General features: G+C 47.3%; 2 protein-coding genes across 5 annotated transcripts in view; both read right to left on the bottom strand.

Annotated features, from left to right (window-relative positions):
* Positions 1 to 22,144, bottom strand: part of LOC124032390 (arginine-glutamic acid dipeptide repeats protein-like) — a 114,840-nt gene extending 92,696 nt beyond the window's left edge. For all 4 annotated transcript variants that reach the window (XM_046344763.1, XM_046344764.1, XM_046344760.1 and 1 more), the window contains exons 1-2: positions 22,039 to 22,144; positions 18,415 to 18,513 (exon numbers count right to left, since the gene is read on the bottom strand). In XM_046344763.1, coding sequence (XP_046200719.1) covers positions 18,415 to 18,513; positions 22,039 to 22,134 — 195 coding nt within the window. In that variant the 5' untranslated portion in view covers positions 22,135 to 22,144. The remainder of the gene's footprint in view (positions 1 to 18,414; positions 18,514 to 22,038) is intronic.
* Positions 22,145 to 22,833: 689 nt separating this feature from the next.
* Positions 22,834 to 24,730, bottom strand: part of LOC124018027 (arginine-glutamic acid dipeptide repeats protein-like) — a 276,902-nt gene continuing 275,005 nt past the window's right edge. The window contains exons 7-8 of the mRNA XM_046333281.1: positions 23,757 to 23,805; positions 22,834 to 23,070 (exon numbers count right to left, since the gene is read on the bottom strand). Coding sequence (XP_046189237.1) covers positions 22,834 to 23,070; positions 23,757 to 23,805 — 286 coding nt within the window. The remainder of the gene's footprint in view (positions 23,071 to 23,756; positions 23,806 to 24,730) is intronic.

Genomic DNA, 24,730 nt, shown 5'->3' with positions numbered 1-24,730 from the left:
ATTCAGCATTTCCCTTTAAGGTCTACACGTTGTTTTCAGCATTTCCCTTTAAGGTCTACACGTTGTTTTCAGCATTTCCCTTTAAGGTCTACACGTTGTATTCGGCGCATGTGACAAATACAATTTGATTTGATGCATTATTCTGTTAGAAAGCTCAGAATATTCGCTTGTTTCGGTATTTATTATTTAACTATGATTTGTATGTTTTTGTTTTACATCTTTAAATTACGGTCGTTTAAAAAAACAACAACATTCAATTGGATATAAATCGCGGCAGTCAGCTTTATAGTTCAACAGCGTTATGCAGCCCCGTTCCCGCCACAAATTAACGGACAGTCCGATCAGCGAATGAGCATTTACGGCGGGACTGCCGAGCAGCCAATGGAAATGTAACCCGATACCCCAGTCATTTGTGTCCAACTGAATTAAAGCAGGGAAGCGGGGCTGTCAGACGGCACTGAGGTAAAGCCATTTGATGAAACATAAGTTGATTTATAAGCGAATTACCTTGATAGAATAATTAAATTATAACGAAAGTACGATTAACATTTAAGAGGTTAATGGTTAATAAGCAGCATCAGTAAAGAGCTACTCCATCGATGACGTAACAACAATTAACAATTGTCACGCACCTCCAGTCTCTGTTCTGACCCCTAACACCTACATCCTGTTTCCATTGATCGTCCTTGAGATGTTTCTGCTACTTGATTGGAGTCCACCTGTGGTAAATTCAATTGATTGGGCATGATTTAGAAAAGGGACACACCTGTCTATAAAAAAAGGTCTCACAGTTGACAGTGTATGTCAGAGTAAAAACCAAGTCACGGGGTTGAAGGAATTGTCCGTAGAGCTCAGAGACAGGATTGTGTCGAGCCACAGATCTGGTGAAGGTTACCAAGAAATGTCTGCAGCATCGAAGGTCCCCAAGAACACAGAGGCCTCCATCATTCTTAAATGGAAGAAGTTTGGAACCACCAAGACTCTTCCTAGAGCTGGACGCCCGGCCAAACTGAGCAATCGGGGAAAGAAGGGCCTTGTTCAGGGAGGTGACCAAGAACCCGATGGTCACTCTGACAGAGCTCCAGAGTTCCTCTGTGGAGATGGGAGAACCTTCCAGAAGGACAACCATCTCTGCAGCACTCCACCAATCAGACCTTTATGATAGAGTGGCCAGACGGAAGCTACTCCTCAGTAAAAGGCACATGACAGCCCACTTGGAGTTTGCCTAAAGTCACTTAAAAGACTCTCAGACCATGAGAAACAAGATTTTCTGGTCTGATGAAACCAAGATTGAACTCTGTGGTCTGAATGCCAAGCTTCACGCCTGGAGGAAACCTGGCAGCATCCCTGCGGTGAAGCATGGTGGTGGCAACATCATGCTGTGGGGATGTTTTTCAGCATCAGGGACTGGGAGACTAGTCAGGATCGAGGCAAAGATGACGGAGCAAAGTACAGAGATCCTTGAAGAAAACCTGCTCCAGAGCGCTCAGGACCTCAGAGTGGGGTGAAGGTTCACCTTCCAACAGGACAACGGCCCTAAGCATACAGTCAAGATAACACAGGAGTGGCTTCGGGACAAGTCTCTGAATGTCCTTGAGTGGCCCAGCCAGAGCCCAGACTTGAACCCGATCATACATCGCTGAAGAGACCTGAAAATAGCTGTGCAGCAACACTCCCCATCCAACCTGACAGAGGTTGAGAGGATCTGCAGAGAAGAATGGGAGAAACTTCCCAAATACAGGTGTGCCAAGCTTGTAGCGTCATACCCAAGAAGACTCAAGGCTGTAATCGTGCTTCAACAAAGCATTGAGTAATAGGTCTGAATATTTATGTAAATGTGGCGCTTTTCATTTCTAAAAACCGGTTTCATTATATGGGTATTGTGTGTAGATTGCTAAGATTTTTTCATTTAAAAAATAAATAAATCAACATTAGAATAAGGCTGTAACGTCACAAAATGTGAAAAAAGTCAAGGGGTCTGAATACTTTTGCTCAGTTGGTTGAGCTGTTCAGAGGCCTAACTGTACGTACTGCACACAATCCTCTCATCCTCCCTCCCCCCACTCCTTCCTTTCCTTCTCTCTTTCTCCCTCCCTCCCTCTACATATCGGCTCCAGTTTAAGGCTCAATTTCAGCTGCTGCCAGGGATCTCTTCTCTCTCCCTTTATCTCTCTCCCTCCCTCCCTCCCTCCCTCCTTCATTCCCTCTCTCCTTACCTCTCCAGCCCCAGCTAATAAATCATACACCAATCTGCTTTACCGATCTCTCTGCTCTGCCTGTCTCTGCTCCCGCTCTCCCTCCTTCTGCCTGCTCCCTCCCTCCCTCTTCTCTGCCTGCTCCCTGCCTCCCTCTTCTCTGCCTGCTCCCTCCCCCCTCTTCTCTGCCTGCTCCCTCCCTCTCCTCTGCCTGCTCCCTGCCTCCCTCTTCTCTGCCGGCTCCCTCCCTCTTCTCTGCCTGCTCCCTCCCTCTCCTCCCTCTCTCTGCCTGCTCCCTCCCTCTCCTATGCCTGCTCCCTCCCTCTCCTCTGCCTGCTCCCTCCCTCCCTCTTCTCTGCCTGCTCCCTCTTCTCTTCCTGCTCCCTCCCTCCCTCTTCTCTGCCTGCTCCCTCCCTTCCTCTTCTCTGCCTGCTCCCTCCCTTCCTCTTCCTGCTCCCTCTTCTCTGCCTGCTCCCTCACTTCCTCTTCTCTGCCTGCTCCCTCCCTTCCTCTTCTCTGCCTGCTCCCTCCCTTCCTCTTCTCTGCCTGCTCCCTCCCTTCCTCTTCTCTGCCTGCTCCCTCCCTCTTCTCTGCCTACTCCCTCCCTCTTCTCTGCCTGCTCCCTCCCTCTCCTCTGCCTGCTCCCTCTTCTCTTCCTGCTCCCTCCCTTCCTCTTCTCTGCCTGCTCCCTCCCTCCCTCTTCTCTGCCTGCTCCCTCCCTCTGCCTGCTCCCTCCCTCCCTCCCTCTGCCTGCTCCCTCCCTGCCTCTTCTCCCTCCCTCACTCTTCTCTGCCTGCTCCCTCCCTCCCAATTATGCCCTCCCTCCCTCCCTCTTCTCTGCCTGCTCCCTCCCTCTCCTCCCTCTGCCTGCTCCCTCCCTCCCTCTGCCTACTCCCTCCCTCCCTCTTCTCTGCCTGCTCCCTCCCTCTCCTCTGCCTGCTCCCTCTTCTCTTCCTGCTCCCTCCCTCCCTCTTCTCTGCCTGCTCCCTCCCTTCCTCTTCTCTGCCTGCTCCCTCCCTCCCTCTTCTCTGCCTGCTCCCTCCCTTCCTCTTCTCTGCCTGCTCCCTCCCCTCCCTCTTCTCTGCCTGCTCCCTCCCTCCCTCTTCTCTGCCTGCTCCCTCCCTCCCTCCCTCTGCCTGCTCCCTCCCTCCCTCCCTCTGCCTGCTCCCTCCCTGCCTCTTCTCCCTCCCTCACTCTTCTCTGCCTGCTCCCTCCCTCCCAATTATCCCTCCCTCCCTCCCTCTTCTCTGCCTGCTCCCTCCCTCTCCTCCCTCTGCCTGCTCCCTCCCTCTCCTCCCTCTGCCTGCTCCCTCCCTCCCTCTGCCTGCTCCCTCCCTCCCTCTGTTGCTCCCTCCCTCCCTCTGTTGCTCCCTCCCTCCCTCTGCCTGCTCCCTCCCCCCTCCCTCCCTCTACCTGCTCTCTCCCTGCCTCTTCTCCCTCCCTCACTCTTCTCTGCCTGCTCCCTCCCTCCCAATTATCCCTCCCTCCCTCCCTCCCTCTCTGACGGCTCCCTCCCTCCCTCCCTCTCTGCCTGTGTTCCCTCCCTCCCCCCTCTTCTCTCTATGCCCCTGCTCCTATAGCTCCAACCCACTGTTGTTAGGCAACACAGTGGGGGAGGAGGGGCAGAGGAAGAGGGAGGGAGGAAAAAAGGAATGGGGAAGGAGGGTGGATGAAGGCAAGGTACAAAATCACCAGCCACTATGTGTGCTGAAACAACAGACTTCTCTCTGTCAGAGTGTTTCAGAGAGGCTGGCACTTTCCCCCTCTCTTTCCTCTCTGCTGTGTCTAATAGGACCTGTTTCTCTCTGCTGTGTCTAATAGTACCTGTTTCTCTCTGCTGTGTCTAATAGTACCTGTTTCTCTCTGCTGTGTCTAATAGGACCTGTTTCTCTCTGCTGTGTCTAATAGGACCTGTTTCTCTCTGCTGTGTCTAATAGGACCTGTTTCTCTCTGCTGTGTCTAATAGGACCTGTTTCTCTCTGCTGTGTCTAATAGGACCTGTTTCTCTCTGCTGTGTCTAATAGGACCTGTTTCTCTCTGCTGTGTCTAATAGGACCTGTTTCTCTCTGCTGTGTCTAATAGGACCTGTTTCTCTCTGCTGTGTCTAATAGGACCTGTTTCTCTAATAGGACCTGTTTCTCTCTGCTGTGTCTAGGACCTGTTTCTCTCTGCTGTGTCTAATAGTACCTGTTTCTCTCTGCTGTCTTAGGACCTGTCTAATAGGACCTGTTTCTTTCTGTGTCTCTGTTTCTCTCTGCTGTGTCTAATAGGACCTGTTTCTCTCTGCTGTGTCTAATAGGACCTGTTTCTCTCTGCTGTGTGTAATAGGACCCGTTTCTCTCGGCTGTGTCTAATAGTACCCGTTTCTCTCTGCTGTGTCTAATAGTACCTGTTTCTCTTTCTCTGCTGTGTCTAATAGTACCTGTTTCTCTTTCTCTGCTGTGTGTAATAGGACCTGTTTCTCTCCTACAGGATGTTAGAGGTGGTGAAGAGCAAAAAGCTGTAAACGTTATTGTAATGTGTTGGTACTTCCTGCTCCAGGGCTGATTGTTAGAAGCTGTAAAACGTGGGCAAGATGTGTCCCAAAATGTCACTCTACTACCTTCGATTAGGGCCCACAGGGCTCTGGTCAATAGTAGTGCACTTCATAGGGAACAAAGGTGCCATTTGGGATGATTACAGAGATGCATATCATTACGATTATCATTAGGCTACGGCACGCTAACACAGACTTCAATAATTCATCTTAAATGTTATTTTATTTTAATTTGATTTACCACAAAAATAGAACATGTGGTGAAGTGAGAAAGGTTTAGAAGCAACAGTTTTATCAGTATGAAACGGGGCGGCAGGGTAGCCTAGTGGTTAGAGTGTAGAGGCGGCAGGGTAGCCTAGTGGTTAGAGTGTAGAGGAGTTAGGTAGCCTAGTGGTTAGAGTGTAGAGGAGTTAGGTAGCCTAGTGGTTAGAGTGTAGAGGTGGCAGGGTGGCCTAGTGGTTAGAGTGTAGAGGCGGCAGGGTAGCCTAGTGGTTAGAGTGTAGAGGCGGCAGGGTAGCCTAGTGGTTAGAGTGTAGAGGCGGCAGGGTAGCCTAGTGGTTAGAGTGTAGAGGAGGTAGGTAGCCTAGTGGTTAGAGTGTAGAGGAGGTAGGTAGCCTAGTGGTTAGAGTGTAGAGGCGGCAGGGTAGCCTAGTGGTTAGAGTGTAGAGGAGGTAGGTAGCCTAGTGGTTAGAGTGTAGAGGAGGTAGGTAGCCTAGTGGTTAAAGTGTAGAGGAGGTAGGGTAGCCTAGTGGTTAGAGTGTAGAGGCGGCAGGGTAACCTAGTGGTTAGTGTAGGGGCGGCAGGTAGTCTAGTGGTTAGAGGGTAGGGGCGGCAGGTAGCCTAGTGGTTAGAGTGTAGAGGCGGCAGGGTAGCCTAGTGGTTAGAGTGTAGAGGCGGCAGGGTAGCCTAGTGGTTAGAGTGTAGAGCTGGCAGGGAGCCTAGTGGTTAGAGTGTAGAGGCGGAAGGGTAGCCTAGTGGTTAGAGCGTTGGACTAGTAACCGAAAGGTTGCAAGTTCAAAACCCCGAGCTGACAAGGTACAAATCTGTCGTTCTGCCCCTGAAAAAGTCAGTTAACCCACTGTTCCTCGACCGTCATTGAAAATAAGAATTTGTTCTTAACTGACCTGCCTGGTTAAATAAAGGTTACAAAAAAAACGTTTGTGAACAACAACAATAACAAACCTCATGAAGCATTACACTGCTTTAGGCATCAAAGTTATTGTTAAATGTTACCAAAGGATCAGATTCTTATTAAGTCACGTGGAGGGGAAATCACCGCAGGCTTAAAGACAGACGGGCTGTGTGTGTGTGTGTGTGTGTGTGTGTGTGTGTGTGAGGGAAAACCACAGTGACAGATGCAGGACAACCCACATCCTCTCCATTGTGACACAACAACGTTAGAACAACAACCTCTAACCTCAGTTCAACTTTGAACCCGTGTTCGACTTTGCTTACAATCGTCACATTTCAGTTCAAATTAGACGCATTGGGCGTAACATGTTTAACATGCTACACATTAGAACAACAACCTCTAACCTCAGTTCAACTTTGAACCCGTGTTCGACTTTGCTTACAATCGAGTCAGTTCGTCACATTTCAGTTCAAATTAGACGCATTGGGCGTAACATGTTTAACATGCTACACGTTAGAACAACCGTTGTTCAACTACAAACAAACAAACGCCGCTACTCAACACATTTAAGCTGAATTCGTTAAAAGGTGATATTTTCATGTTACAACATTTCAACCTACTTCTAGTTGAGTACGTGAATGTTTCTCTCACACTAGTCTTTCTATTGAAACAAAAAGGTGTCGGGACATTGACACCCTTCCTGAGTAAACAGTCAGAAAGGCCGTTTGAAAACACTTCCCAAACTCTGTGGCCAACAAGTGTTAACCATGTGTGTCTGTCTGGCTGGTTAGTTAGCTAGACTGTGATCCCACCACTAGGGGGCGGTTCTAGTAGCAGGCTTCCATCTTCACCTCCTCTGTCCTCCTCTGTCCTCCTCACCTCCTCTGTACTCCTCACCACCTCACCTCCTCTGTCCTCCTCACCTCCTCTGTTTGGGGGATGTGGGGGTAGGTCAGATGAATGGTTGGGGGATGTGGGGGGTAGGTCAGATGAATGGTTGGGGGATGTGGGGGGTAGGTCAGATGAATGGTCGGGGGATGTGGGGGGTTGGTCAGATGAATGGTTGGGGGATGTGGGGGGTTGGTCAGATGAATGGTTGGGGGATGTGGGGGTTGGTCAGATGAATGGTTGGGGGATGTGGGGGGTTGGTCAGATGAATGGTTGGGGGATGTGGGGGGTAGGTCAGATGAATGGTTGGGGGATGTGGGGGGTAGGTCAGATGAATGGTTGGGGGATGTGGGGGGTTGGTCAGATGAATGGTTGGGGGATGTGGGGGGTAGGTCAGATGAATGGTTGGGGGATGTGGGGGGGGGTAGGTCAGATGAATGGTTGGGGGATGTGGGGGGGTAGGTCAGATGAATGGTTGGGGGGTAGGTCAGATGCATGGTTGGGGGATGTGGGGGGTTGGTCAGATGAATGGTTGGGGGATGTGGGGGGGGTAGGTCAGATGAATGGTTGGGGGATGTGGGGGGCGTAGGTCAGATGAATGGTTGGGGGATGTGGGGGGTAGGTCAGATGAATGGTTGGGGGATGTGGGGGGTAGGTCAGATGAATGGTTGGGGGATGTGGGGGGGTAGGTCAGATGAATGGTTGGGGGATGTGGAGGGGTAGGTCAGATGAATGGTTGGGGGATGTGGGGGGTAGGTCAGATGAATGGTTGGGGGATGTGGGGGGTTGGTCAGATGAATGGTTGGGGGATGTGGGGGGGGGTAGGTCAGATGAATGGTTGGGGGATGTGGGGGGGGGGTAGGTCAGATGAATGGTTGGGGGATGTGGGGGGTAGGTCAGATGAATGGGGGATTGGGGGGTAGGTCAGATGAATGGTTGGGGGATGTGGGGGGTAGGTCAGATGAATGGTTGGGGGATGTTGGGTCAGATGAATGGTTGGGGGATGTGGGGGGGTTGGTCAGATGAATGGTTGGGGGATGTGGGGGGGTAGGTCAGATGAATGGTTGGGGGATGTGGGGGGTAGGTCAGATGAATGGTTGGGGGATGTGGGGGGTAGGTCAGATGAATGGTTGGGGGATGTGGGGGGTAGGTCAGATGAATGGTTGGGGGATGTGGGGGGTGGGGGATGTGGGTAGGCCGTTACAGACTGATATAATCAGTCTGTAAAAATAAAAAAATTGTCCCCCCCCTCAATCTATACACAGTACCCCATAATGAAAAAGCTAAAACAGGTTTAGAATATTTTTGTTACTCAAACTAATTATTATTATTTTTATTTTTTATTTAAATATCACATTTACATAAGTATTCAGACCCTCTAGTCAGGACTTTGTAGCAATTTACAGCCTCAAGTCTTCTTGGGTATGACGCTACAAGCTTGGCAGGGATTACAGCCTCCAGTCTTCTTGGGTATGACGCTACAAGCTTGGCAGGGATTACAGCCTCAAGTCTTCTTGGGTATGACGCTACAAGCTTGGCAGGGATTACAGCCTCAAGTCTTCTTGGGTATGACGCTACAAGCTTGGCAGGGATTACAGCCTCCAGTCTTCTTGGGTATGACGCTACAAGCTTGGCAGGGATTACAGCCTCAAGTCTTCTTGGGTATGACGCTACAAGCTTGGCAGGGATTACAGCCTCCAGTCTTCTTGGGTATGACGCTACAAGCTTGGCAGGGATTACAGCCTCAAGTCTTCTTGGGTATGACGCTACAAGCTTGGCAGGGATTACAGCCTCAAGTCTTCTTGGGTATGACGCTACAAGCTTGGCATACTTGTATTTGGGGAGTTTCTCCAATTCTTCTCTGCATATACTCTCAAGCTCTGCCAGCTATGCTTCACCGTAGGGATGGTGCCAGGTTTCCTCCAGACGTGGCGCTTTGCATTCAGGCCAAAGAGTTCAATCTTGGTTTCATCAGACCAGAGAATCTTGTTTCTCATGGTCTGAGAGTCTTTTAGCAAACTCTGAGTGGGCTGTCATGTGACTTTTACTGAGGAGTAGCTTCCATCGGGCCACTCTACCATAAAGGCCTGATTGGTGGAGTGCTGCAGAGATGGGAGAACCTTCCAGAAGGACAACCATCTCCACAGAGGAACTCTGGAGCTCTGTTAGAGTGACCATCAGCTTCTTGGTCACCTCCCTGACCAAGGCCCTTCTCCCTTGATTGCTCAGTTTGGCCGAGCGGCCAGCTCTAGGACGAGTCTTGGTGGTTCCAAACATCTTCCATTTATGAATGATGGAGGCCACTGTGTTCTTGGGGACCTTCAACGCTACAAAACATTTTTGTAACCTTCCCCAGATCTGTGTCCCGACACAATCCTGTCTACGGACAATTCCTTTGGCTTGGTTTTTGCTCTGACATGCACTGTCAACCGTGGGACCTGATATAGATCATGTCCAATCAAATAAATCATGTCCAATCAATTGAATTTACCACAGGTGGACTCCAATCAAGTTGTAGAAACATCTCAAAGAAACAGAATGCACCCTGAGCTCAATTTCGAGTCTCATATTAAAGGGTCTGAATACTTGTGTAAATAAGGCATTTCTAAAAACCTGTTTTCACCTTGCCATTATGGAGTATTGTGATGTCATTATGGGGTATTGTGATGTCATTATGGAGTATTGTGATGTCATTACGGGGTATTGTGATGTCATTATGGGCTATTGTGATGTCATTATGGGGTATTGTGATGTCATTATGGGGTATTGTGATGTCATTATAGGGTATTGTGATGTCATTATGGGGTATTGTGATGTCATTATGGGGTATTGTGATGTCATTATGGGGTATTGTGATGTCAGTATGGAGTATTGTGATGTCATTACGGGGTATTGTGATGTCATTATGGGGTATTGTGATGTCATTATGGGGTATTGTGATGTCATTATGGGGTATTGTGATGTCATTATGGGGTATTGTGATGTCATTATGGGGTATTGTGATGTCATTATGGGGTATTGTGTGTAGTTTCCTGAGGATTATTTTGTATTTAATCCATTTCAGAATAAGGCTCTAACGTAAACAAAATGTGGGAAAAGTCAAGGGGTCTGAATACTTTCTGATATCACTGTATGTGACTATTTCAGCTTATTGTAGGGAGAATGTATGTGACTATTTCAGCTTATTGTAGGGAGAATGTATGTGACTATTTCAGCTTATTGTAGGGAGAATGCATGTGACTATTTCAGCTTATTGTAGGGAGAATGTATGTGACTATTTCAGCTTATTGTAGGGAGAATGTATGTAACTATTTCAGCTTATTGTAGGGAGAATGTATGTGACTATTTCAGCTTATTGTAGGGAGAATGTATGTGACTATTTCAAGAAGCAGTGAAATGAGAGGTGGCAGGGAAGGAGAGTGGGAAGACAGACAGAAAGGTGGAGAGTGAGAGAGAGGAGGGGCGAGAGAGAGGGAGGAGAAAGAGAGAGGGGGAGGAGTCCAGTGATCCTGCAGACAGCCTGATTCTGTCATCTCCACGGCCCCCACTGTCACCTTTATTCACATCTCAAAAGGAAGAAAAGTAGGAAGCAAGAAAAGAATTAGGCTGGTCCTGGGGGGTGAGAGGAGGAGGGGAGAGGAAGAGAAGGAGGAGTAAGGGAGGAGAAGGGGAGAGGAGTAGGGGGAGGAGAAGGAGTAGGGGAGGAGAAGGGAAAGGAGGGGAGGAGAAGAGAAGGAGGAGTAAGGGAGGAGAAGGGGAGAGGAGTAGGGGGAGGAGAAGGAGTAGGGGAGGAGAAGGGAAAGGAGGGGAGGAGAAGAGAAGGAGGAGTAAGAGAGGAGAAGGGGAGAGGAAGAGGAGTAGGGGGAGGAGAGGGGAGAGGAGGAGTAGGGGAGGAGGAGGGGAGAGGAGGAGGGGAGAGGAAGAGAAGGAGGAGTAAGGGAGGAGAAGGGGAGAGGAGTAGGGGGAGGAGAAGGAGTAGGGGAGGAGAAGGGAAAGGAGGAGTAGGGGAGGAGGAGGGGAGAGGAGGAGGGGAGAGGAAGAGAAGGAGGAGTAAGGGAGGAGAAGGGGAGAGGAGTAGGGGGAGGAGAAGGAGTAGGGGAGGAGAAGGGAAAGGAGGGGAGGAGAAGAGAAGGAGGAGTAAGAGAGGAGAAGGGGAGAGGAAGAGGAGTAGGGGGAGGAGAGGGGAGAGGAGGAGTAGGGGAGGAGAAGGGAAAGGAGGGGAGGAGAAGAGAAGGAGGAGTAAGGGAGGAGAAGGGGAGAGGAGTAGGGGGAGGAGAAGGAGAAGAGGAGTAGGGGAAGAGAAGGGGAGAGGAGTAGGGGGAGGAGAAGGAGTAGGGGAGGAGAAGGGAAAGGAGGGGAGGAGAAGAGAAGGAGGAGTAAGAGAGGAGAAGGGGAGAGGAAGAGGAGTAGGGGGAGGAGAGGGGAGAGGAGGAGTAGGGGAGGAGGAGAGGGGAGAGGAGGAGTAGGGGAGGAGGAGAGGAAGAGGAGTAGGGGAGGAGAAGGAGAAGAGGAGTAGGGGAAGAGGAAGGAGTAGGGTAGGAGGAAGGAGTAGGGGAGAGGAGGTATAGGGGAGGAGGAAGGAGTAGGGGAGAGGAGGTATAGGGGAGGAGGAAGGAGTAGGGGAGAAGAGGAGGAGGAGTAGGGGAGAGGAGGTGTAGGGGAGGAGGAGAGGAAGAGGAGTAGGGGAGGAGAAGGAGAAGAGGAGTAGGGGAGGAGGAAGGAGTAGGGGAGGAGGAAGGAGTAGGGGAGGAGAAGGGAAAGGAGGGGAGGAGAAGAGAAGGAGGAGTAAGAGAGGAGAAGGGGAGAGGAAGAGGAGTAGGGGGAGGAGAGGGCAGAGGAGGAGTAGGGGAGAAGGAGTAGGGGAGGAGGAGAGGAAGAGGAGTAGGGGAGGAGAAGGAGAAGAGGAGGAGGAAGGAGTAGGGGAGGAGGAAGGAGTAGGGGAGGAGGAAGGAGTAGGGGAGGAGGAAGGAGTAGGGGAGGAGGAAGGAGTAGGGGAGAGGAGGTATAGGGGAGGAGGAAGGAGTAGGGGAGAGGAGGTATAGGGGAGGAGGAAGGAGTAGGGGAGAAGGAGGAGGAGTAGGGGAGAGGAGGTGTAGGGGAGGAGCAGGAGGGGAGAGGATAAGGAGGGGGAGGAGAAGGAGGAGCAGAATTATTTATAAAGGGGGGTGCAGCGGGGCAGATGGGGACGGTGTCAGTGTGGCTCTCTGTGTGTCTGAGTGTGTGTGTCTGAGTGTGTGTGTCTGAGTGTGTGTGTCTGAGTGTGTGTGTGTGTGTGTGTGTGTGTGTGTGTGTGTGTGTGTGTGTGTGTGTGTGTGTGTGTGTGTGTGTGTGTGTGTGTGTGTGTGTGTGTGTGTGTGTGTGTGTGTGTGTGTGAGCGTGTGTGTGTGTCTGAGCATCAAGGTCAGGGGAACATTTACACCTGTCCCTCAAGGCTGTGTGTGGGGCTGCAAAGGACCAAATGGAAATCACATCATCACTTCACTGGGCTGGGAGGGAGGGAAGGGAGGGAGAGAGAGAGGAAGGGAGGGAAGGAAGGAAGGGAGGGAGGGAGAGAGGAAGGGAGGGAAGGAAGGGAGGGAGAGAGGAAGCAGAGCAGGGAGTGTCCTTGAATGGCCAAGTACTGACTGATGATGGGTGGGTGAATGACTAGTTGGCTGACTGATGATGGGTGGGTGAATGACTAGTTGGCTGACTGATGATGGGTGGGTGAATGACTAGTTGGCTGACTGACGATGGGTGGGTGAATGACTGGTTGGCTGACTGATGATGGGTGGGTGAATGACTAGTTGGCTGACTGATGATGGGTGGGTGAATGACTAGTTGGCTGACTGATGTTGGGTGGGTGAATGACTGGTTGGCTGACTGATGATGGGTGGGTGAATGACTGGTTGGCTGACTGATGATGGGTGGGTGAATGACTAGTTGGCTGACTGATGATGGGTGGGTGAATGACTAGTTGGCTGACTGATGATGGGTGGGTGAATGACTAGTTGGCTGACTGATGATGGGTGGGTGAATGACTAGTTGGCTGACTGATGCTGGGTGGCTAGGTGACTGGCTGAGCTATGTACACAATGGGGAAGGCTTACAACCTTACACAGACTACATAATGATATGTGGCTGCTGGCTGCTATCTGCAGAGTGTGCCTGTTGATAAGTGGCCTGTGATTGGCCTGTGGAGTGGTCTGGCGTGTGGGGTGAGAACAGCCCCTGAACCCCCTACACACATATTCATTTCTCTGATTATCTCAACGCGGCCATGTCAGGTCGACTAGTTTGCCTTCAGCTAGCATGCATAAATAATAAGAGAATTCATAGCTGGTCTAGTCCTACTGAAGGACGAGTGACTTAATCTGTTACGATTAGCTGCCGTGGTTCAGATGCCGTGGGCCTTCATCTGTCTGTGTACTTTATGGTTTATTCAGATCAGACTGAACCATTATGTTGATGATTCACTTCCGTCAGATCTGAGCTAGAGGTCGACCGATTATGATATTTCAACGCCGATACCGATACCGATTATTGGAGGACCCCAAAAAAAAAGGCCGATACCGATTAAATCGGACAATTAAAAAAAACATTCTTTGTAATAATGACAATTACAACAATGCTAAATGAACACTTATTTTAACTTAATATAATACATCAATAAAATCAATTTAGCCTCAAGTAAATAATGAAACATGTTCAATTTGGTTTAAATAATGCAAAAACAATGTTGGAGAAGAAAGTAAAAGTGCAATATGTGCTATGTAAGAAAGCTAACGTTTAAGTTCCTTGCTCAGAACATGAGAACATATGAAAGCTGGTGGTTCCTTTTAACATGAGTCTTCAATATTCCCAGGTAAGAAGTTTTAGGTTGTAGTTATTATAGGGATCATAGGACTATTTCTTTCTATACCATTTGTATTTCATTAACCTTTGACTATTGGATGTTCTTATAGGCACTTTAGTATTGCCAGTGTAACAGTATAGCTTCCGTCCCTCTTCTCGCCCCTCCCTGGGCTTGAACCAGCAACACAACGACAACCGCCACCATCGAAGCAGCGTTACCCATGCAGAGCAAGGGGAACAACTACTAGAAGGCTCAGAGCAAGTGACGTTTGTAACGCTATTAGCGCTCGCTAACTAGCTAGCCATTTCACTTCGGTTACACCAGCCTCATCTCGAGAGTTGATAGGCTTGAAGTCAACAAAGAGCTACTGGCAAAACGCACGAAAGTGCTGTTTGAATGAATGTTTACGTGGCTGCTTCGATGGTGGCTGTTGATTAACAGTCAGATCTGAGCCCGCATGATTGCTGGACAACGTGCATCTGAATGTTAGGGCTGTCCCCGACCCCCCCAAAAATCTCGGTCAACCAAAAGTAATTTGTTCTTGGTCAAAAATGTAAAACATACACCCCTATGTGTTTTAATAAACTCAAATATACACATTTAGCCTGTCTGATGCTTTAAGCACACTGTTTGATGAAATAAGACACAAAACTCAAGAGGGATCCAGAGATCAAGACAACCAGAAGAAAAGAAAACTTAACCTGATCATCCTCCTCCCACTCGTTGGCGGATTCTGCCGTTACTGTCCTGAAGTTGCCGGTAATTGGCTACACGAGGAGTCTGCTACCTTTCATGTGGAATGCTAATTTATCTTACCATTTCTACCAATCTGCGTGCCAGTTATGGTTCATAGGCACATTTTTGAGTAACAGTTTAAATGAACTCATAATAACATCTTCGTATCTCAAAATCATTGGCATGTGGTTAATCTAAATTCTATCCACATCCAAAATGGAAATGATACAAACCTAAAATGTAACTTCTATTGCCAACTATGTAAAAATAGCTTACATAAAGCCAACAAATAAAAACATTGCAGCCTACAGGTAGAAAATATCCTGATAAATATCCTATATACGACATATCCTATAAATCACATTGGCTACACATGGACTGTCTGCAAGTAACCTGAAACATTGTATCAACTACTAACTTGGGTCAGGCCTGAAGCTAGTACGAACTTGCAACATTGTATCAGAGTTTCCCAGGCCAGTGAGCTCAGGAAAGACCCATCTCCAGGCTTTTATATAGACTTCCAAATCTTGGTCAACCAACAGCCTTTCGACAAAACAATCGACCCGTCGACTAATTGCGGTCAGACCTACTGGATTTACATAATAAAGAGGCTGGTTTTACTAGTATAACAAAAAGCAGGGATATAAAAATGTACAGGAGACCACGAGACACAACTAGGAATTGTAATAATAGTACACGAATAGGTTTAACTAGTCCAGGACAGGACAGAGACAAAACTAATAGGTTTAACTAGTCCAGGACAGGACCGAGACAAAACTAATAGGTTTAACTAGTCCAGGACAGGACCGAGACAAACTAATAGGTTTAACTAGTCCAGGACAGGACCGAGACAAACTAATAGGTTTAACTAGTCCAGGACAGGACCGAGACAAACTAATAGGTTTAACTAGTCCAGGACAGGACCGAGACAAACTAATAGGTTTAACTAGTCCAGGACAGGACCGAGACAAACTAATAGGTTTAACTAGTCCAGGACAGGACCGAGACAAACTAATAGGTTTAACTAGTCCAGGACAGGACCGAGACAAACTAACAGGTTTAACTAGTCCAGGACAGGACCGAGACAAACTAACAGGTTTAACTAGTCCAGGACAGGACCGAGACAAACTAATAGGTTTAACTAGTCCAGGACAGGACCGAGACAAACTAATAGGTTTAACTAGTCCAGGACAGGACCGAGAGACAAACTAATAGGTTTAACTAGTCCAGGACAGGACCGAGACAAACTAATAGGTTTAACTAGTCCAGGACAGGACCGAGACAAACTAATAGGTTTAACTAGTCCAGGACAGGACCGAGACAAACTAATAGGTTTAACTAGTCCAGGACAGGACCGAGACAAACTAATAGGTTTAACTAGTCCAGGACAGGACCGAGACAAACTAATAGGTTTAACTAGTCCAGGACAGGACCGAGACAAACTAACAGGTTTAACTAGTCCAGGACAGGACCGAGACAAACTAATAGGTTTAACTAGTCCAGGACAGGACGGAGACAAACTAACAGGTTTAACTAGTCCAGGACAGGACCGAGACAAACTAATAGGTTTAACTAGTCCAGGACAGGACCGAGACAAACTAATAGGTTTAACTAGTCCAGGACAGGACCGAGACAAACTAACAGGTTTAACTAGTCCAGGACAGGACCGAGACAAACTAACAGGTTTAACTAGTCCAGGACAGGACCGAGACAAACTAATAGGTTTAACTAGTCCAGGACAGGACCGAGACAAACTAATAGGTTTAACTAGTCCAGGACAGGACCGAGACAAACTAATAGGTTTAACTAGTCCAGGACAGGACCGAGACAAACTAACAGGTTTAACTAGTCCAGGACAGGACCGAGACAAACTAATAGGTTTAACTAGTCCAGGACAGGACCGAGACAAACTAACAGGTTTAACTAGTCCAGGACAGGACCGAGACAAACTAATAGGTTTAACTAGTCCAGGACAGGACCGAGACAAACTAACAGGTTTAACTAGTCCAGGACAGGACCGAGACAAACTTGAGTTAATTGACATATTTTAATGCCCTCCAAGACACAGCTGCCTGAAATGTGAATCTAAATTCAAATGGAGGACAGCAACACAGGCCCTCAATCTTTTCCCTCTTCCTCCACACACACACACACACACACACACACACACACACACACACACACACACACACACACACACACACACACACACACACACACACACACACACACACACACACACACACACACACACACACACACACACACACACACACACACACACACACACACACACACACCTTCCAAGCTGAAGATTTTTCCCACAGGCAATAAACAGGATGCAGCTGCTCTCAAGACATGGAGGGGATAGAATAAGACGAGGAGGTGCTAGAATACGACGAGGAGGTGCTAGAATACGACGAGGAGGGGCTAGAATACGACGAGGAGGGGCTAGAATATGACGAGGAGGGGCTAGAATACGACGAGGAGGGGCTAGAATAGGATGAGGAGGGGCTAGAATAGGATGAGGAGGGGAAGGAATACGATGAGGAGGGGATGGAATACGATGAGGGGATGGAATACGCGAGGAGGGGATAGAATACGACGAGGAGAGGATAGAATACGACGAGGAGGGGACAGAATACGACGAGGAGGGGACGGAATACGACGATGAGGGGACGGAATACGACGAGGAGGGGACGGAATGCGACGAGGAGGGGATGGAATACGATGAGGGGATGGAATGCGATGAGGGGATGGAATACGATGAGGAGGGGATGGAATACGATGAGGAGGGGATGGAATACGACGAGGAGGGGATGGAATACGACGAGGAGGGGAAGGAATACGACGAGGAGGGGATGGAATATGACGAGGAGGGGATGGAATACGACGAGGAGGGGATGGAATACGACGAGGAGGGGATAGAATACGACGAGGAGGGGATAGAATACGACGAGGAGGGGATAGAATATGATGAGGAGGCGATAGAATACGATGAAGAGGGGATATAATACGATGAGGAGGGGATAGAATCTGATGAGGAGGGGATGGAATATGATGAGGAGGGGATAGAATACAATGAGGGGATGGAATACGACGAGGGGATGGAATACGATGAGGGGGTGGAATACGACGATGAGGGGATGGAATACGACGAGGAGGGGATAGAATACGACGAGGAGGGGATAGAATACGACGAGGAGGGGACAGAATACGACGAGGAGGGGACGGAATACGACGAGGAGGGGATGGAATGCGACGAGGAGGGGATGGAATACGATGAGGGGATGGAATACGATGAGGAGGGGATGGAATACGATGAGGAAGGGATGACGAGGAGGGGATGGAATACGACGAGGAGGGGATGGATTACGACGAGGAGGGGATGGATTACGACGAGGAGGGGATGGATTACGACGAGGAGGGGATGGAATACGACGAGGAGGGGATGGAATACGACGAGGAGGGGATGGAATACGACGAGGAGGGGATGGAACACGACGAGGAGGCGATGGAACACGACGAGGAGGGGATGGAACACGACGAGGAGGGGATGGAACACGACGAGGAGGGGATGGAACACGACGAGGAGGGGATGGAACACGACGAGGAGGGGATGGAACACGACGAGGAGGGGATGGAACACGACGAGGAGGGGATGGAACACGACGAGGAGGGGATGGAACACGACGAGGAGGGGATGGAACACGATGAGGAGGGGATGGAACACGATGAGGAGGGGATAGAATACGATGAGGAGGGGATAGAATACGATGAGGAGGGGATAGAATACGATGAGGGGATAGAACCCAAATCCAATGAGGGCCCAACAAGCAGCTACACAGCCCACTCTGACTATCCATCTCAACAGTACCATCTGAAGACAACCACAGTAACCCAGAATAAAGCCACTGTTACAAGACGGTCCATTCAACTGTTTTGTATACATTGAGTCAGGCAAGCTCAATTAAGGCGCAGCTTGAAAATAAAAAATAAACACTATTTGAACCCAGCTCGGAAGTTAACACGTCCTCTCTGGAAGTTAAAAGGTGAAATGTTGTCAAATAATATAATAAAAAGAGCGTCTTACCACTTCGTCTTCTGACCAGCACTTCTCTATGAGTTTGGGAACAGGCTTCTTGACCAGGCGCTGTAGGGCCTTGCCTGCATCGTAACTGCTCTCGTGAAGCTGGGAAGAGGGGGAAGCAGACCAACACTTGAGCTCAATATTCAGTGTTTTGAATTCAAATACAACAACAAATGGGATGTATACTTTTTATATAGTAAACATTTATTACAACAGACAGGAAAATAAGTCATTGACGTATCTATAAACTACGACAGTGGGGCATATTACAATGAACAAAAATGTAAACGCAACAAGTTTTGGTCCCATGTTTCATGAGCTGAAATAAAAAAGCCCAGAAATGTTCTATAAGAAAAAGCTGTTTCTCTAAAAAATGTGCACAAATTTGTTTACCTCCCTGTTAGTGAGCATTTCTCCTTTGCCAAGATAATCCACCTACCTGACAGGTGTGACTTATCAAGAAGCTTATTATTAAGCTTATATCATTACACAGGTGCACCTTGTGCTGGGGACTATAAAACACCACTAAAATGCGCAGTTTTGTCCAACAACATAACGGCACAAATATCAAGTTTTGAGCGAGCATGCAATTGGTATGCTGACTGCATGAATGTCCACCAAAACTTTTGCCAGAAAATTGAATGTTGATTCGTCTACCATAAGCCTCCTCCAATGTCGTTTTAGAGAATTTGTCCACCGGCCTCACAACTGCAGACCACCTGTAACCACGCCAGCCCAGGACCTCCACATCTGGCTTCTTCACCTACGGGATCGTCTGAGACCAGCCGCCCGGATAGCTGATGAAACTATTGGTTTGCACAACCAAAGAATTTCTGCACAAACCGTCAGACAGTTTCAGGAAGCTCATCTGCGTGCTCGTCGCTCTCATCAGGGTCTTGACTTGACTGCAGTTCAGCGTCGCAACCGACTTAAGTGGGCAAATGCTCACCTTCGATGTCCACTGGCACGCTGGAGAAGTATGCTCCTCACAGATGAATCCCAGTTTCAACTGCACCAGGCAGATGGCAGACAGCTGGCATTGCATCGTGTGGGCGAGAGGTTTGTTGACGTCAACGTTGTGGACAGAGTGCCCCACCATGATGGCAGTGGGGTTATGGTATGGGCAGGCATAAGCTAGGGATAACCAACACAATTGCATTTTATCGATGGCAATTTGAATGCACAAAGATATCCCGACAAGATCTTGAGGCCCATTGTTGTGCCATTCATCCGCCGCCATCACCTCATGTTTCAGCATGATAATACACTACCCCATGTCGCAAGGATCTGTACACAATTCCTGGAAGCTGAAAACTTACCAGTTCTTCCATGTTCTACATACTCACCCGATAATGTCACCCATTGAGCATGTTTGGGATGCTCTGGATATTAGTGTACGACAGCGCGTTACAGTTCCTGCCAATATCCAGTTACTTCCCACATTCCACAGGCCACAATCAACAGCCTGATCAACTCTATCTATGTGAAGGAGATGTGTCGCGCTGCATGATGCAAATGGTGGCAACACCAGATACTGACTGGTTTTCCGATCCACACCAGATACTGACTGGTTTTCTGATCCACACCAGATACTGACTGGTTTTCTGATCCACACCAGATACTGACTGGTTTTCTGATCCACACCAGATACTGACTGGTTTTCTGATCCACACCAGATACTGACTGGTTTTCTGATCCACACCAGATACTGACTGGTTTTCTGATCCACACCAGATACTGACTGGTTTTCTGATCCGTGACCCTACCTTTGTTTTTAAGGTACCAGTGACCAACAGACACACATCTGTAATTCCCAGTCATGTGAAATCCATAGATTAGGGCCTAATTGATTTATTTTAATTGACTGATTCCCTTATATGAACTGTAACTCAGTAAAATCTTTGAAATTGTTACATGTTGCGTTTTTATATTGTTGTTATATTGTGTAGATTTGCATGTACAAACAACTTGCATTTTTGATTCGTTAAACGTCTAAGGAGATATCAAGCTCTACTTAAAACAGTCATTACATACAAAGATATTCTCTGTCTCTCTGTCTGTCTGTCTGTCTGTCTGTCTGTCTGTCTGTCTGTCTGTCTGTCTGTCTGTCTGTCTGTCTCTGTCTGTCTGTCTGTCTGTCTGTCTGTCTGTCTGTCTGTCTGTCTGTCTGTCTGTCTGTCTGTCTGTCTGTCTGTCTGTCTCTCTCTCTCTCTCTGTCTCTCTCTCTCTGTCTCTCTGTCTCTCTCTCTCTCTCTCTCTCTCTCTCTCTCTCTCTCTCTCTCTCTCTCTCAATTCAATTCTCAATTCAATTCAATGGCTTTATTGGCATGGGAAACATGTGTTAACATTGCCAAAGCAAGTGAGGTAGACAACATACAAAGTGAATATATAAAGTGAAAAAAAAAAAAAAAAACTCTCTCTCTCTCTCAAACCACCATGTCACATTGGGAGAGCAAATGGAGTTTAGGGAGGAGACACAGCGACCTGCTAGATATATTCATTCTCTGGTTTATAGAGTCGGAATATAAATACACTGTTTAGGATGATTTCAGTAGATTTCTTTGCTCGATTCCTCTGATCTAGATTCATTTTTAAAGCAAGGGTCAAAGCGCTGATCTAGCATGATACATTGGAAGTGTCAAGAGACCTGGTTTCTTCTTTATGATGAAGCAGAGGAAGAGCTATTAACCTGGGTCCCTACTTCTGCCCTATTCGTTCTACCTCTGCCCTATTCGTTCTACCTCTGCCCTATTCGTTCTACCTCTGCCCTATTCGTTCTACCTCTGCCCTATTCGTTCTACCTCTGCCCTATTCGTTCTACCTCTGCCCTATTCGTTCTACCTCTGCCCTATTCGTTCTACCTCTGCCCTATTCGTTCTACTTCTGCCCTATTCGTTCTACCTCTGCCCTATTCGTTCTACTTCTGCCCTATTCGTTCCGCCATATTAGTTCTTGTTCCGCCATATTAGTTCTAGTTCCGCCATATTAGTTCTAGTTCCGCCATATTAGTTCTAGTTCCGCCATATTAGTTCTAGTTCCGCCATATTAGTTCTAGTTCCGCCATATTAGTTCTAGTTCCGCCATATTAGTTCTAGTTCCGCCATATTAGGTCGGTTTGACATACTGCCACATTTTCTAAAAAGATGTTGCAGTCAGCATGCCAATTTCACGCGCCCTCAAAACTTGAGGAATCTGTGGCATGTTATTGTGTGACAAAACTGCACATTTTTAAGTGGCCTTTTATAGTCCCCAGCACAAGGTGCACCTGTGTAATGATCATGCTGTTTAATCAGCTCCTTGATATGCCACACCTGTCAAGTGGATGGATTATCTTGGCAATGGAGAAATGCTCACTAACATGTATATAAAACAAATTTGAGAAAAATAAGCTTTTTGTGTGTATGGAAAATGTCTGGGATCTTTTATTGCAGCTCATGAAACCAACACTTTACATGTTGAGTTAATATTTTTTGTTCAGAATAGTTTTGCTGAACATGAGACTTTCCCACAGAAACTTAATGTTGGGGAACATGAAAAGGTGACCCTCATCTTTATCAAATGTATTTTTTTGATTAGATTCTTGCCAGTGGTGTGCCAGACACAGGCTCGTGTTGTGTTGTCACTTACCGTGTTGAGTGCGTTGAGTGTGGTGTCGTCTCGCGAGGCTGCTAGGCAACCGTCTTCTGTAGATCCGCCGTCACACATCCCAGCGAAGGCCGCCATGCTCCTGGAGAACACAGAGGACGGATATTTTAACAAACTTCTATTCATCAAAAACAAGTTACAATACAAAAAGTCACAGGGAGAAAGGAAAAGTTAACCTCAAGTCCAACCTCAAGTCAGCTTAGACTGAGATAAAGTTATTATTTTTAAGATTAATCATCATTTCATCTTTTTATAAAGCAAACGCCTTCCAGTAGATCTATCAGGAGGAGGGTACAGGACCATTCCCTGCTGACATGGAGCAGGTTCATGTCTCCTGAGCTCACCTAGCTGCCCTGAGGTAGGTTGACAGTAGGGAGAGGGTATTGGATTATCTTTCCAGAAAGAGTAGGGTCAGAGGTTCAGTAGGGAGAGGGTATTGATTATCTTTCTCACCTAGCTGCCCTGAGGTAGGTTGACAGTAGGGAGAGGGTATTGGATTATCTTTCCAGAAAGAGTAGGGTCAGAAAGGTCGTGTCTCACCTAGCTGCCCTGAGGTAGGTTGACAGTAGGGAGAGGGTATTGGATTATCTTTCCAGAAAGAGTAGGGTCAGAGGTCGTGTCTCACCTAGCTGCCCTGAGGTAGGTTGACAGTAGGGAGAGGGTATTGGATTATCTTTCCAGAAAGAGTAGGGTCAGAGGTCGTGTCTCACCTAGCTGCCCTGAGGTAGGTTGACAGTAGGGAGAGGGTATTGGATTATCTTTCCAGAAAGAGTAGGGTCAGAGGTCGTGTCTCACCTGAGGTAGGTTGCAGATTATCTTTCCAGAAAGAGTAGGGTGAGGTCTCACCAGCTGCCCTGAGGAGGTTGACAGGATTATCTTTCCAGAAAGAGTAGGGTCAGGTCGTGTCTCACCTTGAGCCCCTGGCATCCACACCAGCTCCTCATTCTCTGTCACAGCCTGACCCAGGCCCCCCGGGGCCTCGGAGGGGAAGGGCTGCAGCTCGGGAAGCTTGGCCTAATTAGGGAGGAGAGGAGGAGGAGGAGAAAAGGATTGAAAGAAGGTGTCAATCACACCACAAGTCGAGCCTGTGAAATACCAGCTTTCAAATCCTTTTCATCGAACAGAGTGTCTGAGAAAATGACACAAATCACTGTGCTTTATACACCTCTAATAGGATAATGTTAGTAAATGTTTATAATCACTGTGCTTTATACACCTCTAATAGGATAATGTTGGTAAATGTCACAAATCACTGTGCTTTATACACCTCTAATAGGATAATGTTGGTAAATGTTTATAATCACTGTGCTTTATACATCTCTGATAGGATAATGTTGGTAAATGTTTATAATCACTGTGCTTTATACACCTCTAATAGGATAATGTTGGTAAATGTTTATAATCACTGTGCTTTATACACCTCTAATAGGATAATGTTGGTACATGTTTATAATCACTGTGCTTTATACACCTCTAATAGGATAATGTTGGTAAATGTCACAAATCACTGTGCTTTATACACCTCTAATAGGATAATGTTGGTAAATGTTTATAATCACTGTGCTTTATACATCTCTGATAGGATAATGTTGGTAAATGTTTATAATTTCACTCCTGTTGTAATGAATGATAAGTCATATTTGATGGAAATATGTAAACACTTGGACAGCTAATTGGATAACACAGGTAAGATGACTTACTTGGTGACTCGGCCCCACTCTGATCTCTCCTTGTGTGCTGTTTAGTCGCCTGGTAGAGAGAGTTAAGTTGTTAAGATCACAACCAGGAACATTCATAGTAAAAAAGGTGCTACAGGACTCCGGCTCAGTGCAACCTAAGAAACCGGTTCAATTAACTGACGAGGTTCTCTCCTCTCAATGTCTGGCTGGAGCAAAAATCCGCAGACACTGAAAGCCTGCAGAATCAAGGAGTGAGACATCTTGTCTTTATTATAGGACAGGTAAAAACCAATCATGTCAATACCTCAGAAACCAGGAGATTCTGGGGGAATATTTATTTGTCAAAATCAAAAGATGTGCCGTGCAGAAATTGAGTCGCTATTTCCTGTTTGCTAAAATTCGCAGTTTATGTGATAAAAACAGGCAGTCATAAGTGTAGAGAATCATTGTATCTAAACTGCTGTGAAGTACATTTTCCATAACCAAAAATATAGTATTTTCAGTTGTTTAAAGCTGGTGTACAAAACAGAATTCAAATGAGACAAAAATGAAACTTCAGAACAGGAAGCATAAAAATAGAGCACATAGAACTGATCTACCGCTTCTTCGACTTGCTTTCAACATGAATGACAGCTCTATAACTCACATTTCTAAGTTACACATTGTAGCTTCACAGGCATATTGCAGATTTTGTTGCATTATATAATTCAAAACGTAGATGTATTTTTGTTCTATGGAAGAGATGCTTCTTTGCACAAAGGGAACATGTTTTCTTCTAGGATATTTTTGGCAATAGAATGATGTGAGAAACACCTCCAATGCTGATATTGTAGATGCATTCTGCAACAAACAAAACAGCACCCCGCTTATAGGACTGGGAGATGCACAGTATTACAGAGAAATAGAGTCTTGCTTGATAAATGGCTGTACGAATGCTGGAAACCATAGCAACAACTGCCTAGCAATTTAATAATAATAATAATAATAATGTGTTC

The sequence above is a fragment of the Oncorhynchus gorbuscha genome, linkage group LG03 (genome assembly GCF_021184085.1).
Source record: "Oncorhynchus gorbuscha isolate QuinsamMale2020 ecotype Even-year linkage group LG03, OgorEven_v1.0, whole genome shotgun sequence".
NCBI lineage: Eukaryota > Metazoa > Chordata > Actinopteri > Salmoniformes > Salmonidae > Oncorhynchus > Oncorhynchus gorbuscha.
Note: the sequence above shows the minus strand (reverse complement) of the source record. Positions and strands in the feature narration are given on the sequence as shown.